The sequence below is a fragment of the Penicillium roqueforti genome (genome assembly GCF_015533775.1).
Source record: "Penicillium roqueforti strain LCP96 04111 chromosome Unknown scaffold_01, whole genome shotgun sequence".
In the NCBI taxonomy this organism is placed as follows: domain Eukaryota; kingdom Fungi; phylum Ascomycota; class Eurotiomycetes; order Eurotiales; family Aspergillaceae; genus Penicillium; species Penicillium roqueforti.
In genome coordinates, this window is record NW_024067565.1 from 2022374 (window position 1) to 2039756 (window position 17383).

The 17383-nt window shown below is 31.2% G+C and overlaps 2 protein-coding genes across 2 annotated transcripts; both read left to right on the forward strand.

Moving 5' to 3' along the window:
* Positions 1-14143: 14143 nt before the first annotated feature.
* Positions 14144-15040, forward strand: LCP9604111_1194 (metallophosphatase domain-containing protein; the record flags this gene model as incomplete). The annotated part of the gene is made up of 2 exons (XM_039075661.1): positions 14144-14742; positions 14851-15040. The coding sequence occupies 2 exons, from the start codon at positions 14144-14146 to the stop codon at positions 15038-15040; spliced, it is 789 nt and encodes a 262-aa protein (XP_038933742.1).
* Positions 15041-15653: 613 nt separating this feature from the next.
* Positions 15654-16385, forward strand: LCP9604111_1195 (uncharacterized protein; the record flags this gene model as incomplete). Its single annotated transcript, XM_039075672.1, has 1 exon — positions 15654-16385. The coding sequence occupies one exon, from the start codon at positions 15654-15656 to the stop codon at positions 16383-16385; it is 732 nt and encodes a 243-aa protein (XP_038933743.1).
* Between the last annotated feature and the right edge of the window lie 998 nt (positions 16386-17383).

Genomic DNA, 17383 nt, shown 5'->3' on the forward strand with positions numbered 1-17383 from the left:
TACCTCTTTCCTATCTAAGATAGAGACTTTCCCTAGGTAGGGGCTTTTCCTTAATCCTAGATATTATTTCCCTTAAGTTCTTTAAGTTTACTTATTCTTAAAGTATAGGTACTAGTTATAGCGATAGTAGTGGTATTCTACTTTTTTAGGTAGTTATAAGTTATATACCCTTTTTCTTTATAATAAAAGTATTTACCTTTATATATTAGTACTTCTCTTTTAGTAGTTATTATACCTCTAGTATAGTTTATACTCAGTTCTTTCTTAATATAGGGGTTATAAGTTATAGTAGTAGCTTATATACTTCTACTCTATATATTAGAACTTATAATAGTATAGGTTTAGTTTATAGTCTTCTTCTTTTATTATAAATTAATCTTATATACTATACTCTAGTAGGTCTAGATAAATATATTAAAGTTAACCTAGTTTTAATTTACTACTTATATAACTTATAACTATAGGAGGTAGGGTAGCTTTAGGTATAGGTTATATTTATAATTTTCTTTAATAATAGCTACTTTCTCTATAAACTATATAAATTCTATAAGGAAGTTAGTAAAGTTATTATAGGGTTTTATTATTAGCTTATAGTAGCTAGTATAAGCTTCTACTTTCCTATTTAGGTTTATAAAGATAGTTTATAGGTATATAATAATATCCTTAGTATTAAGATATAGGTTACTTAAAGTTACGCTTATTTATAATATAATATAGAGTTAGGCCTTACCTTTATAGTAGCTCTAAATATAGATCTTTTAGTAGATAAGGAGAGGGTAATAGTTAGTATTAACCTTAAGTTTCTACTAAATAATTATTTCCTAAGTTTTAAATTATACCTCCTTCCTATCCTTAAGGATAGGTATATTAGGTATCTTAGTGGTTTTTCTAGCTCCTATAATCGGTATACTAGAGTATAAAGGGATTCCTTAAGTTATAGGTTTATTATTTAAGAGATAGTAGGTATAATAGTCTCTTTCTTATAGTATAAGGTTTAGGTAAGTAATTACCTCGTTATATTTAAGAGTTAAGTTCTAGATTAAGGTTATTATCTCTACTTCCTTAGTATAGAGAGTAGTAATTTCTATAATCAGTTTTCGGTTTTCTTTTATAGTATCCTTATATTAACTAATAAGGATTATAAACTATTCTTCCTTCGAGGTTCCTTAGAATATATTATATATCAAATTTTCTTCTTTAAGGTTTATTATCTTATTATACTTAATACTTTCTATTATAGTAGGGTTTAAGGTCGAGGCGCTAGGAGTTAGGGTAGCTAGGCCTAGCTAATCGAGATCCTCTTTATATAGGGCTTTAAGAGATCGCTTTCTATAGCTTACCGAGCTTCTTATTAAAGGAACTATATTTATAATCGAAAAAAGGGAAAAAATTTTTTTTAAAAGGTTAGACTAAGCTGGAACTAATTGTAATAACCGCTTATATAGCTATATAGTCTAAAGGTTAAGTTAGTTTAGTACTTAGAATTATATTATAAGCTAATTTAATTTAAAGGAAAAGAGTGTAATTCTAACCAAATTCTAAGTATAAGGAAGAAAGGAAAAAGAGAAACTATCTAAGTGTATATTCTTCCCTTCTTATACTCTTACGTTTATCTCGCTTAATTCTCGTTCGTTCTTTTAGGAAGGTACGAGGGCATAGTCGTTCCTGCGGTAAGTACAAGGATGTGACCGCTCCTGCCCCGTTGGGCAAGTACAATCCTCTCAGATCGTCACATTGTCACAGTCTATACAATACCTCTCTACTAAAAAGATAATATATACCTATATATTATTAGTCTTAAAGAAATGTAATAATTATATAGCCACCCTTTTAAAAGAAGTATAAAACACGGAATATATACCTTATCAGTTACCTTCTCTTTAAATTATTATATACTACCTCGTCTTCTTTAATATATCTACTGCTTTACTTTCTTTATTGTGGAAACTCCCCAATACCTCCCCGATTCTTTATCTTTTCGTCCTTTAACGTTTCTGTTTGTATATAGATAAGGATATCCGCGTAGGGAGAGGGAGATAATTATAACAGATAAAGGTCTATATAAGAGGGAAACACATATAAACCTATATAGGCTCAGGAAGGAATATCTATATTATCATATATCTATTTCGATATCGATCCGTGAGGGGTTCGTTATATGAATATAGGTAGATAGATTCCCTTATAGTTTAGGACCCCCTAGGGGCCCCTCTAAGACTGGCAAGAATTAGTCTTGGCATATCATCAATACATTGTGTTCCCTCTACAAAGCCCTTTATATCTTACCCAGTTGATAGGCTGTATACCTACATAACGTATACCTTTACATTTATATATAAGCTTAAAGAAGCTATCTACTAAGGAGTAGAGGAGCTATAAGAAGTTACCTACCTAACCATAGGATTAGGTATAGAAGATACTAATAGCTCCCTATATATACTTATAATATAAAAGGAGGCTAAGGAAGCCCTTATAAGTAAGATACCACTCTACCCTAAATCCTAAGAGTCTATAAAGGACTTTATATATAAGGTATAGATAAGAGATACCTTAGTATAGAAGAAACTTATAGAGATAGACTAATAGAACTAAGGTAGCTGCCTAAAAGATATAGCCTAGAGTATAAGGCTAGATAATAGTTTACTTAGATATAATAGTAAGGTCTATATCCTATAGGAACCTATACTAATCACTAAGATTATATATATTTACTATAATAACCCCTAAGTAGGCTACTATTAAGCTTAGTATATAAAGGAGACTATTATAACGAAATACTAATAGTAGGATATATATAAATCTATTAGGGAGTATATAAATAACTATCTAACCTACTAGCTAAATGTAGTATACTACTATAAGCTATATAGTCTATTAGAACTATTACTAGTACTATAGAGACCTACTAAATAGATAAATATTGTTAGGACTAGCTACCAGCGTATCCTGAAAATGGAGGTTCGAATTAGAGTGGAGGTCCCTAGTATAGGTTATATAATTCAGTAGACTAATCGCTAAGGTTCTAAATCTTATATACGCGGTATATATATACCCCTAGCGCTTACTTAGTAAGTATATCGGCCTATATAGGCTAGTTATATAAGTAACCCTTAGGGTTATAATATTACCTCCCTCCTTTATAAGCTATATCCTTAAAGCTCTTAGTATTTCCTTTAAGAGGTATTTCTTTAAATATATATTCTTTATCTTAGTATAGCGACCTCTTCGCTAGAAAATATATTATAATAGTAACTCTTAACTTCCTCTTCTACCCTCCGCTATATCTAACTATAACCCTTAGGTCTTTACTAAGAATCCTACTATAGCCTAGTATATATAATATATAAATTAGATTAGTACTAATTATATATATATCTATATATCTTATATAGGATCTTAAGGTACTAAATATACCTATTATATAAGCTTTTAGTAGGTTTATATTATAGTATAAAGGTCCTACTTCTTTATATAAGGTATTATTAACCTATTAGGTTAATCTATACCTAGATATAATTATAAATTAGGCTATCCTAATACCTTCTATAATTAGATCTTAGTAATATACTTAAAAAGACTTAATTAACTATTTCTATAATATATAGCTAATACTTATATAATCTATCTCTTATAAGCTTATACTCTTTAATATACCTACCCTTAGGCTATTATTACTATTAGTTAGGTAATTACCTCTTTCTCTAGCTTTTCTACTATCTTTTCTATAGGTCCCTATACCTTATTTAATATATTCCTAATAGTCTATTATACCCTAGGTATAAGTTCCTATATAGAATACTATTATAGTCTAGATAGTAATCCTAGGATTTATAAGAAATATAATAATATAGAAAGGGGATTATTAACCTTTAATCCTTTAGGTAGTAATATATCCTTTACTATAATACTTAGGCCTTATTTCTATATATCTTTAGTTAATAGCTTATTTATAGTAGTAGTTATAATACCTCTATATACTATATTATCCTTAGGCTATTTATATTAGACTCTTAGTCCTACTTCCTATACTTACTATTATATACCTTCTATATTATATTCCTACTAATATATACTATTTCTTATAGTATCTTTATAGTCTTAGCTTATCTTCTTTTTCTTTATAAGTTACTCCCTTTTAGCTTTTATAGGTAGTCTTATATACTCTTCTTTTTTAAACTAATTTAATATAATAGTTTCTTTTATATATACCTAAGGTTTCTATATATTCTTAATATCTCTATAGCCTTTCTATTTAATTAAATACTCTATCCCTTTATAATAGCTTTTAAGGATATATTCTATAATATATTCTAATTCTCTATTAATTATAATAGGGTCTAGTCTCTCTTAGCCTATCTATAGGTTACCTTTAAAGGATTCTAATAAAGATATATATTATATAAGATATATCCTATAGTATCTAGGTAATAGGATTAATTAATAGGCTTACTTCCCTACTATTCCTATAACCTAAAAAGGTCCTATATAGTAATAGTCTAGTTTCTTATAAGATCTCTTTAAGTTAATATATATATTTCTTACTAGGACCTAGTTCCCTATTATAAAGGTTTTATTAATATACTTCTTATTATATAATTTCTTTATAATCTCCTTTAATTTTTCTAGGTATACCCTTAAGTCTATTTATATTTCCTCTATATCTTTAATATATTATATTATATCCTTATAAAGATCTATTAGGTCCTCTTATATTAAGGTATAAAGGTCTAGGTTAAAGCCTAGTAGAGCCTTTATAGATATTATATCTAGAATACTATAGATAGAGTTATTATAGATAAGCTATACTAGTAGTAGCTAATATACCTAATTATCCTAATATTAATTAATATACCCTCTTAGGTAGTACTCTATACTCTGATTTTATCTTTCTATCTATCTATCTATCTATAGATAGTAAGTAGTTAATAACCGGTACCTTATAGTAAGAAGGAAGTAGAATAATAATTAGAATTTACTTATAAATACTATACCTTAGTTACTTATAAGGTTTCCTAGTATTCTAAAGAGAGGTATAATATATTTATAGAATAAGGTTATAAGTCTATCTACTTCTATATCCTTTATATAAGGAATATATAGCGAGTACTTTATAAATATATTAACTATAACTATAAGTATATTATAGACCTTATCCTACTACTTTATAGGGAGTAACCCTATAATAAAGTTAATACTTATCTATTTAGTAGGTCTTTATAGTACTAGTAATAGTTCTAGTAGACTATATAGCTTATAGTAATATACTACGTTTAGCTAATAGGTTAGATAGTTATTTATATACTCTCTAATAGATTTATATATATCTTACTACTAGTATTTTATTATAATAGCCTCCTTTATATACTAAGCTTAATAGTAGCCTACTTAGGGGTTATTATAGTAAATATATATAATCTTAGCGATTAGTATAGGTTCCTATAGGATATAGACCTTACTATTATATTTAAGTAGACTATTATCTAGCCTTATACTTTAGGCTATACTTTCTAGGTAGCTACCCTAGTCCTATTAGTCTATCTTTATAAGTTTCTTTTATACTAAGGTATCTCTTATTTATACCTTATATATAAAGTCCCTTATAGACTCCTAGGGTTTAGGATAAAGTAGTATCTTACTTATAAAGGCTTCCTTAGCCTCCTTTTATATTATAAGTATATATAAGGAGCTATTAGTATCTTCTATACCTAATCCTATAGCTAAGTAGGTAACTTCTTATAGTTCCTCTACTCCTTAGTAGATAGCTTCTTTAAGCTTATATATAAACCTTACCTAGTACTATTTATTATATATAGAAGTTTATATATAGTCTAACCTCCTACTTAATATATCAGCTAGGTTTATAGAGCTAGGTCTAAATATAATAGTAAAGTTAAAACTTATTATATACTTAGCCTATCTTACTTATTTATAAGATAGTTCCTTTATTATTATAAAGTTTATTAAGTTTATATAATCTATCTTAACTAAGACCTAGTATATATTTCCTTTAAGGAAATGTCTCTATTCTTAGAAGGCTTTTATAATTACTAGTATCTCTTAGTCTTCTACTCTATAGTAGGTTTCTTCTAGCCTTATCTTATATAAGAAGAATATAATTAGTTTTTAAGTACTACTCTCTTTTTATAGCTATAAGTATATTACTCTAATTACTTTACCTAATATATTAGATTCTACTAAGGTTCTTAGTAAGGGGTCGAAGTATATAAGGAAAGAGGCTTTTTAGAAAATCTCTTTAATCTCTTAGAAAGCCTTCCTTATAGCTTTATTAAAATAAAAGCCTAGCTTCTTTTTATTCTTTCCCTTCTTTTATATATCTAAGCCTTAGACTAATATATTAAGTAGCCCTATAATCTTTAAGTATAATTTAATAAACCTATAGTAAAAGTTTATAAAGCCTATAAATTACTATATATTAAAGATATACTCTAGCTTTAGCTAAATAGTAATCGCTTTTACTTAAATAGGGTCTATAGAGATACTATTACTAGAGATAATAAATCTAAGGAACTCTACCTAAGAAATATAGAAGGTATACTTTAAGGCCTTTATATAGAGTTTAAACTAATAGAGCTATTCTAATACTATTTATATATATTCTATATAGGATTCCTTATCCTAGAAGAAGATTAGGATATTATCTAAGTAAATTATTAAGAAGATATCTAGTAATCCTATAAGAGCTTTATTTATATAAGCTTAAAAGGTTATAGGTATATTTATAAGCCTAAATAGTATTATATAATACTTAAAATATCTATAATAGGTTCTAAATACTATTTTCTATTTATTACCCTTCTTAATATAGATCTTATAATATATATCTCTAAGATCTAGCTTAATATAAACCTTTATACTAGTAAGTCTTAATAGGGATTTACTAATTAAAGGTAGGAAGTAGTGGTTCTTAATAGTAATTATATTTAATCTATAGAAATCTATATATAGTTAAAGTTTACTATCTTTCTTTAATATAAAAAGAATAGGTATCCCTATAAGGCTTTTTAAATATTAGATCTAGCCTCTTTTAAGGTTCTTATTAATATAGGTATATAGGACTTCTAACTCTATATTTAATAGTAAGTATAGTAATTTAAATAGGGGTATCTTCCTTAGCTCTAAGTTAATAGTATAATTATATATAGTATATTCTAGTAAGATTAAAGCTAGAGCTTTATTAAAGATATCTATAAAGTCTCTATATACTTATAGTAAGGGGTTATCTATCTATATAGTTCCTAACTATTTACTTTCTTCTAATAGATCTAGTAATCTAATATAAAGTATATAAAAGATACTATATAGATATAATTTCTTTTTAAACTCTTTTAAAGAGATTATCTCTATTTCTAGTAAGGTACCTTTATAATATAACTAATAGTTAGTATTCTAATTAATATCTAGATTTACTATATAGAGCTAGTCTATCCCTAAGACTATATTATATCCTAATATATCGATAGCCTTATAGTATATCTTTATAATATTATATCTTCTAATACTATCTATAAGCTAAAGAGTAATCTCTTAGCTATTATATAAGTAGATTTTATATCTATTAATTACCTTTATTAGGTAGAGTATCCCTTTTATATCTTTTAGATTCTCTTTTACCTATCTTTAGCTAATAAAGGTTTAGGTAGCCCTACTATTAATTAGAATTCTAATAATCTTTATTAGGATACCTTTATAAATATCTAAGATAAGTATATTATATACTAATATACTTCGGCCCTTCTACTAACCCTCCCTAAGGATTACTCCTAGTACTACTATAATCTATAGTATAAGGTTATCTATTTTTTTAGTTCCTTTAAGTTATTCTTCTAAAGCTACTTAGCTTTTAGGTAAACCCTTATAATATATCTAATTTCCTTATATAAGTAATATAAGTCCCTTATCTAATTATCTAATTTTATTCCTTAGCCTTATTTCCTCTTATTAGAGAATAATAACTATTCCTTTTAGCTATCCTATAAGATAGACAGTTCTTAGCTTTAGTCTAATAACTTCTTACTATTATCCTTTAAGTCTATATTCCTATTCTACCTATATAAGTACTACTTAGTCTATAGCTTTATAGTATATAAAGGTATCTAGCTCTTTATAAAGCTAAGGTAGGTTATTTATTTATTATAGATCTCTATCTTAGGTAGGTCTTACTATTAGGCTTTAGTTTAAATTTCTCTTAAAATACCTATCTCTAGGTAGTTAATATATACCTAATCTAATAATATAAAGTATAAGTAGTTATAGATCCCTATTAGGTATTAGATATATTAATATATACTCTATTTTAGCTTTTATATAGCTTACTACTAATTAGCTTTTATTTTATATTATAACTATACTAAGTCTATAACTTAGGTTAAGGCCTAAGTTTTAAATATATCCTATATAATCTACTTTATAGGATTATTCTTTTAATATTATATCTAACCTTAAGTAACCTTATTTAAGAGGAATTCTATTACCTATATAACCCTTACTTTATCTAAGATAAACTATTATAGGTATCTTACCTAAAATACTTCTTATTTTATCTTAAATATATCCTATTTATCTATAGTTTTACTATAGAATACTAGTATATTAAATAGACTTTATAGTTTCCTAACTTAGGAGATTTTACTACTTTATATTATACCTATATTATTATTATAGTTCCTTACTACTATTAGGAAAGATTAGGGTATTACTAATATCCTTAATATAGGATTTAGGGATTCTAATACCTAGGTAGTATCTCCCTTAAGTAGTAGTAGATATAGTATACTTAATTCCTCCTCTAAGGTAATAGCTATAAGGTTCTAATTATAAAGGTATAATAAGAGTTTAGCTTTCTAGTTAGTAATTATAAGCTATTTTTTAAGGGCCTTAAGGTCTTACTATTTAGTTATAAGCCTTCTTTTATTTTCTCTAATATCCTTATTAGAGGATTCTATTAGTTAGATAGCCCCCTTTTCTATAGGAGCGGCTCTTTTAGTAGGTATAGTCCCTATTTTAGTAGGGATTTATAAATCCTATATTTAGTTTTCTTAGCTAGTAGGTAGAGATATATCTCCCTATAATACCTAGCTTCTACTATAGGTATTTTAAGGTATCTTATAGGTTCTAGTAGTCTAATTTATAAAATAAAGTAATTAGAATATTAGGACTAGCTACTAGTATATCCTAAAAATAGAGGTTCAAATTAGAGTAGAGGTCCCTAGCGTAGGTTATATAATTCAGTAGACTAATTGCTAAGGTTCTAAATCTTATATATACAGTATATATATACCCCTAGCGCTTACTTAGTAAGTATATCAGCCCATATAGGCCAGTTATATAAGTGACCCTTAGGGTTATAATAAATATCGACTTTATTATAGGGTTACCCCCTATAAAGTAGTAGGATAAGGTCTATAATATACTTATAATTATAGTTAATATATTTATAAAGTACTTACTATATATTCTTTATATAAAGGACGTAGAAGTAGATAGACTTATAACCTTATTCTATAAATATATTATATCTCTCTTTAGAATACTAGGAAACCTTATAAGTAACTAAGGTATAGTATTTATAAGTAAATTCTAGTTATTATTCTATTTCCTCCTTACTATAAGGTACTAGTTATTAACTACCTACTACCTATAGATAAATAGATAGATAGAAAGATAAAATCAGAGTATAGAGTACTACCTAAGAGGGTATATTAATTAGTACTAAGATAACTAGGTATATTAGCTACTACTAGTATAGTTTATCTATAATAACTCTACCTATAGTACTCTAGGTATAGTATTTATAAAGGCTCTGCTAAGCTTTAACCTAGACCTTTATACCTTAATATAGGAGGACCTAATAGATCTTTATAAGGATATAATATAATATATTAAAGATATAAAGGAAATATAAATAGACCTAAGGGTATACCTAGAAAAGTCGAAAGAGGTTATAAAGAAATTATATAATAAGAAGTATATTAATAAAACCTTTATAATAGAGGACTAAGTCCTAGTAAGGAATATATATATTAACTTAAGAAAACCTTATAAGAAATTAGACTATTACTATATAAGACCTTTTTAGGTTATAAGAGTAATAGGGAAGTAAGCCTACTAATTAATCCTACTACTTAGGTATTATAGGATATATCCTATATAATATATATCTTTATTAAAACCCTTTAAAGATAACCTATAGATAGGCTAAGAGAGACTAGACCCTATTATAGTTAATAGAGAATTAGAATATATTATAGAATATATTCTTAAAAACTACTATAAAAAGATAGAGTATTTAATTAAATAGAAAGACTATAGAGATATTAAGAATATATAGAAACCTTAGGTATATATAGAAGAAACTACTATATTAAATTAATTTAAAAAAGAAGAGTATATAAGATTACTTATAAAAACTAAAAGGGGGTAATCTATAAAGAAGAAAAAGATAAGCTAAGATTATAAAGATATTATAAGAAGTAGTATATATTAATAGAAATATAATATAGAAAGTATATAATAATAGATATAGGAAATAGGGCTAAAAGTCTAATATAAATAGCCTAGGGATAATATAATATATAGAGGTATTATAGCTACTACTATAGATAGACTATTAACTAAGGATATATAGAAATAAGGCCTAAATATTATAGTAAAGGATATATTACTATCTAAAGGATTAAAGATTAATAATCCCCTTCCTATATTACTATACTTTTTATAAATCCTAGGATTACTACCTAAGCTATAATAGTATTCTATATAAAAGCCTATACCTAGGATATAATAGACCGCTAGGAATATATTAGGTAAGATATAGGGACCTATAGAGAAGATAGTAGAGAAGTTAAAGGAAGAGATAACTACCTAATTAATAGTAGTAATAGCCTAAAGGTAGATATATTAGGGAATATAAGCCTATAGGAAATAGATTATATAAATACTAGCTATATACTATAGAAATAGCTAATTAGGTCTTTTTAAATATATTACTAAGATCTAGTTATAAAAGGTATTAGGATAACCTAATTTATAATTATATCTAGGTATAGATTAACCTAATAGGTTAGTAATACCTTATATAAAGAAATAGGACCTCTATATTATAATATAAACCTACTAAAGGCTTATATAATAGGTATATTTAATACCCTAAGATCCTATATAAGATATATAAATATATATATAATTAATACTAATCTAATTTATATATTATATATATTAGGCTATAGTAGGATTTCTAGTAAAGACCTAAGGGTTATAGTTAGATATAGTAGAGGGTAGAAGAGGAAGTTAGGAGTTACTATTATAGTATATTTTCTAGCGAAGAGGTTGCTATACTAAGATAAAGAATATATATTTAAAGAAGTATCTCTTAAAGGAAATACTAAGAGCTTCGAGGATATAGCTTATAAAGGAAGGGGGTAATATTATAACCCTAAGGGTTACTTATATAACTAGCCTATATAGGCCGATATACTTACTAAGTAAGCGCTAGGGGTATATATATACTATATATATAAGATTTAGAACCTTAGCGATTAGTCTACTAAATTATATGACCTACGCTAGGGACCTCTACTCTAATTCAAACCTCTATTTTCAGGATACGCTAGTAGCTAGTCCTAACAGGCTATATCAACAGCATCGACCGGGCGCTTTTACAGTAGAGGACGCGAGGGAGTACCTTCTTCTATATCACAGATAGCAATCACTACATTGATTACAGTAATTCAGCGTTCAGTTTCTTTCTTAACTATCTTCCCTGGTATTATCAAGATACTATCGATAAGCGTTATATACTACAGTGTCATATAGCCTATACACTATAGCGCCCCTATAACTTCTTTATTAATAACTTTTCCGGAAAGTTACCGCTTACTATCAATCACCGGCTACTCATTCTTATACCACTTAAGATTTTTATAAATCAATCGGTACTTTTACTATCTCACAAATCAATCGGTGCTTTTGCCATCCCTTTTCGTTTCGTAGTTACTTTACTATATAATTATACTACTCGTCTGTATAATCAAATTTCTGGTATAACTTTTTGATACCTTTCTCTTAAGCCTTCTACCGCTTACAGAGTATTCGGGAATAAGGGCTACTCCGCAGTAGGTTATCGCCGAACTCCTACTATAATATAGCCTAGGTATCTTTATAGGTACGCTTCTGTAACGGATAAAGGTCTGTACAAGAGGGAAACACATATAAACCTGCATAGGCTCGGGAAGGAACATCTATATCATCATACATCTGTTTCGATGTCGATCCGTGAGGGGTTTGTCACATGAACATAGGTAGATAGATTTCCTTATAGTTTAGGACCCCCCAGGGGCCCCTCCGAGACTGGCAAGAATTAGTCTTGGCACACCATCAATACATTGTGTTCCCTCCACAAAGCCCTTTATATCTTACCCAGTTAACAGGCCGTACACCTACATAACGTATACCTTTACATCTTTACTATTAAAAGGGGTTTTTAGGGTGAAATTCTAACTTAAATCGCTACCCTAGCTTAGGGGGGGGGTTAGCGTTTAAAGATAAATATTGAGTTTTAAAAGTACCCGATTAGGTAAAAAAGGTATTAAACCAGCTACTAAGAAGCTATTTTTAATTATCTCCGATTTAAAGGCTTTAATTTATATAGAGGGGTATACTTTAAGGAATTTAAGTTTATTAATATAGTTAATCTTAGTCTATATTTTTATTTTAACTAACCGGCTATATAACTGTTTTACTACTATAAAATAACTGATATTAAGAGGTTATAAAAGGTAAGAGGAATATAGTAGTATATAAATTAGTATAATATTATTTTACTCGTAAATTTAATCGAATTAAGGGGTTAAATAGCTTCTATAGCTATTAAGTACTAAAAGTCGATACCTTCCTACTATATATAATAAAGTTAATAGTATAAAGAGTTTCTAAAGCTAGCGAAGTCTAATTTTATTAGAAGTCTAACTATTTAAACTAACTTTAAACTACTAATCGCTAGGAAGGCCTTTAAACTATAATTTAAGGAAGACCTTACCTTTAAAAATAATATATAGAGGGAGGGCCTACCCTACTGTATTTATATATTCAATTACAGTTACCTACTTATAATTTCTAGGTTATAAAAGTGATCTCTAATTATAGTATTTACTTCTTATTATAACCTTTACTATTATAGTTAATCCTATTATAAATCTAGTCTTATCGAAGTTATAGATATTATCTAGATTAATTCTAAATTAAAGAATAGTTTTTTAAATAAGATTAAACTATTCTCTAATGATTTTTAGATCTTTACATTTCGTATACTTATAATTATAATATCTTAAGAACTAAGAAGAAAGAAGAGGGTATCGTTTTATAAAATTATAAACCTATTTTTCGCTAACTAAAAGAACTAGGGTAGTTCTACACTATTTAAGAAGAAGATTCGCTATTTCTTATACTATAGAGGGCTAGGGGGCTACTCTATAAGAATCTATAGAGAGAATCTATTTTTAAAGAGAATTCTCCTTAGTTTCTATTAATTTCTGTAAATTTGTGTACGTAGTACTTCGTTAAGAACAGCCAGAGAGGCAGTCGCGTAAAGTTATACGCGGGACATCAAAAGTATATATAGTAAGAGTAATCGAGCTGATATCTTTATTTTGAAGAGCCTGGATAGCTAATAAAAGCCTACCCTCTTACTGTTCTAATTTACTAGCGGATTGAGAGCGCTTTGGTGGCATGGTGGGTGGTTGAACTAACTAGGTACTGATTCATGGACGCGTTTTTGGGTGGGGTGGCGACTCGTTTACAGTGGCGACTCGTTTACCGATTACATTATGGGCCTAACGAATGACTAATCTACAATCTGTTCTTAGCGCATCTTTCCGGCACTGTAGATATTCCGGTAACCGAATTACCACAGGCCTGTTCATTCCGACAGGAACCAAGCATATTGGCCTCAACATTATGACGTCACATGATAAATCTATCTGTAAGGCCGACATCAACTCTGGCAGTTTTGACATCTTGGACGTTTGAGGCAAGATCTTGACATGATTAATTTCAACAGCCCAGTATTTCACGTGCTCGCTCGTTACTACCGATAAGTCCCTGGACCCTGGCTCTGGACTCCCCAATCATGTCCAGTCTTCACGAGCTCCTTCACCGACAGCGACCAGGACGATGGCAAGAATTCCGCGCCCGGCCTTGTGTCTTCCTCGCAAAAATGCTTTATGGTTGGTACGAGCCTATTCCAGCTACGCCACTCACAAAACCTATCGCGGTTGTCTGTATTTCCGATACCCACAACACCCAAACCGACGTCCATGATGGAGACATCCTCATCCATGCTGGTGATCTCACACAATCTGGATCTTTTCAGGAACTTCAAGATTCGATCACCTGGCTACGAAGCCTACCTCATCCTACCAAAATTGTGATTGCTGGCAATCATGACCTACTACTTGATTCAGCGCGGGATGATGTGTCTGGTCGAGCAGCCTCCGAGCGAGCTCAAATCGACTGGGGAGATATAATCTACCTCGAAAACGAGGAAGTAACAATTTATTGCCCAAATGGTCGTCAACTGAGGGTCTACGGAAGTCCCTACTCTTGCCGCCATGGCAACTGGGCCTTTCAATATCCCCGGAATCAAGATGTATGGGCTGGCTCAGTACCAGATGGAATTGATGTGCTAATTACTCATGGTCCACCACTTGCTCATCTTGACTTACTGAAGTATGGCTGTTCTTATTTGCTACAGACCTTATGGAGAATTCGGCCAAGGCTACATGTATTCGGCCATATACATGAGGGTTCAGGAACTGAGTTAATGCTGTTCGACAGGCTCCAGGAGGCGTATGAGGGAACTGTCGCCGCTGGAGGGGGCTTGAAAAATCTACTGTTTACAGCCTGGGAGTTTGCTAAGGAAGTCCTACGCCCAGCCGTGGAAGCAAAATGTTTACTTGTAAATCCTGCCATTGTTGGAGGGTTACGGGATAATGAACGAAGGTTGCCTATCAAAGTTTTTATCTAATTTTACAATCTTGCTGACCAACTATATTGAATCCCACCTGTGCAACTGTGCTATGCATGCTTCCGTGCCCCTATTATATGGACTCGTCATTTCTTCTCTGCACATGGTGATGAATTTCTCGCTTTTTGAGGGTATACTTATCTGTCCGATGAATCACCGTGATATGTATCCCGATTTGTATTCATGATAGCTACTTAAATAAACAAACCCGCTGCAATAATATCACTGGATACTGAGGTAAAACTTAGTGTGCCTTTCTCCTCCTAATTTTTGGCATCGCAAACAAAGAAAGGTTCTCGGAAAGGTTAGCTAGACCGCAGGGAAAGTACGGAGGAGATAGTACGAGGTTATTGCTTTATTTTTCAAGCCTAAAGTCTCTACTGGTATCTCATTCCTGTGCTCAATGTGAAGAATCATGTGATATGCGCGACTGAACAAGGGTTATAGGAACACGCTGCCCCAGGCTACATGCTGTTTCTCTAAAGTAGTTGTTTCCCTAAAGTAGTTCCGTATGCTCCTGCCAAAATGAATTCGAGTATCCACGAATGACTGGAGATACACGAGTCGACTGGAAGCTGGTAGATCTGTATTCAAAACTTCCACGTTGATTAAAATGGGTCAGTCGCTGTCCACTCTCCGCTGGCGTCGCAGTGCTCGTAGCCTACAAGAGCTAGCCGCTCGACCAGCCGCGATACGCGACCTGAGTCCGAATCTGTCTTGTGAAATTCTCATTTCTGCCCTCGAGAATGTTGCCAAATACACTTCAGCCAAGAACCAAGACATCACTCTCGTTGTCGTTGGTGGAATCATCAATACAATCTTCCTCAGAAGTCGCCCTGAAACTCATGATGTCGATTTTTTCAATGACAATCTTCCACCCGCCACGCTCAGGTGCCTTTCGAAGGCAGCCAAGTCCGCTTTCAAAAGGAATCGTATACTCGGACGGGGGTGGCTCAACAACCATGTTGTTCTCTTCGTCCCATCCCATATACGACGTATTCTCCTCGATGAAGCGCTTGAGCAGCACGAAGTTGTTTTTCAAGCCCCTGGACTTACTCTCTTAGCTGCTCCTTGGGAATTCCTTTTTTGTACCAAGTTGCATCGACTGTCTGGAAGAGGTGTTAGCACCGCAACGTCTTATGATCAGGAGGACGCGGTTCATTACTTGGAGAAGTACATTTCACTTCAATCTACCGCCGCTGTAGCCCAGGGAACTGTTAGGTTTTGGTTTGGACAGTATTTACTTGATTGGACCACAGAAACAGAGGAGCTGCTCCCGGGTGTGAACTCCATGTACCAGACCACTTTTCATGTTGAGCATGATCCAATCATTCTTAGTTCTTAATTCTTGCCTTGATTGATCTCAATACATATTGATTACTCACGGTCTAGCTAATCTCCTGATTCCAGGGAAGAGGTCCAACCACTCGGATGTTCCAAGTTTCAACTGCGCATCAAGTTTTACGGTCTTAGTCGAAATGAACCTCTACGTGATGGGCATAAATAGACGATTAAGTATGTGGAATCAAGAGATGATCTCATTAGCTAGCTAGACGTATGAAGTAATACGCCGCGCTAAACCTAGAGAGTAGATGTCAAACTTAGAAGCGTATTTCGTAGTACCTCTCCGATATGGTGTAGTGGCTAACATCGTCGTCTCTCACGCGACAGCCGGGAGTTTCTTTTGCCGGCAGCGGCAGCGTAAATAGTTAGCACTCCGAGGCAACCTGCTGATTGACTAATTAGTCACTCTTCAATCTACAGGTATTGGGCCCGAGTCCCAAAGTTGAAACCCTAAATTAAGGACAAGTGTGATGATGAAATAGAACTATCCAAGAGCAGATACCGCTATTTATAGTCAACGTCGCTGCCTAATAAGCAGCTACTTCTACCCGTGACCGCCCGAACGAACAGGAGCTCCGAGAGCTAGTTCGTCGGAGTGATAGTCACGTATAGGTCTCGCCTAAGCTATAGGGCAATCTAGTGGGTTGCCTCCGTTAGCCACGATAACCCTGACACTTGAGGTAATACATGTAACTACATACTCGTGATTTTCCCCCTCAATTTTAGACCGCTATTTCTAAGAATCTGACTGATTAGATACTTTTAGCTACGGGAAGTGTCCGTCCCACCCAGGTGTATGGTGGATCCCAATCATTCAATGCCATCAACCCTCTGCGTATTCTCGGTCGGTAGATGCGTATGTTGACTATCCCAAATCAATCTTCGACCCCTAGAGCATATACACAATTTCCGGATGAAGATCAACCAGAAGATCAACGACTCCTGCCAAGTGGCCACCGAAATCATTTGGTAGATTGTATTGACGTATTTGTCAAATAT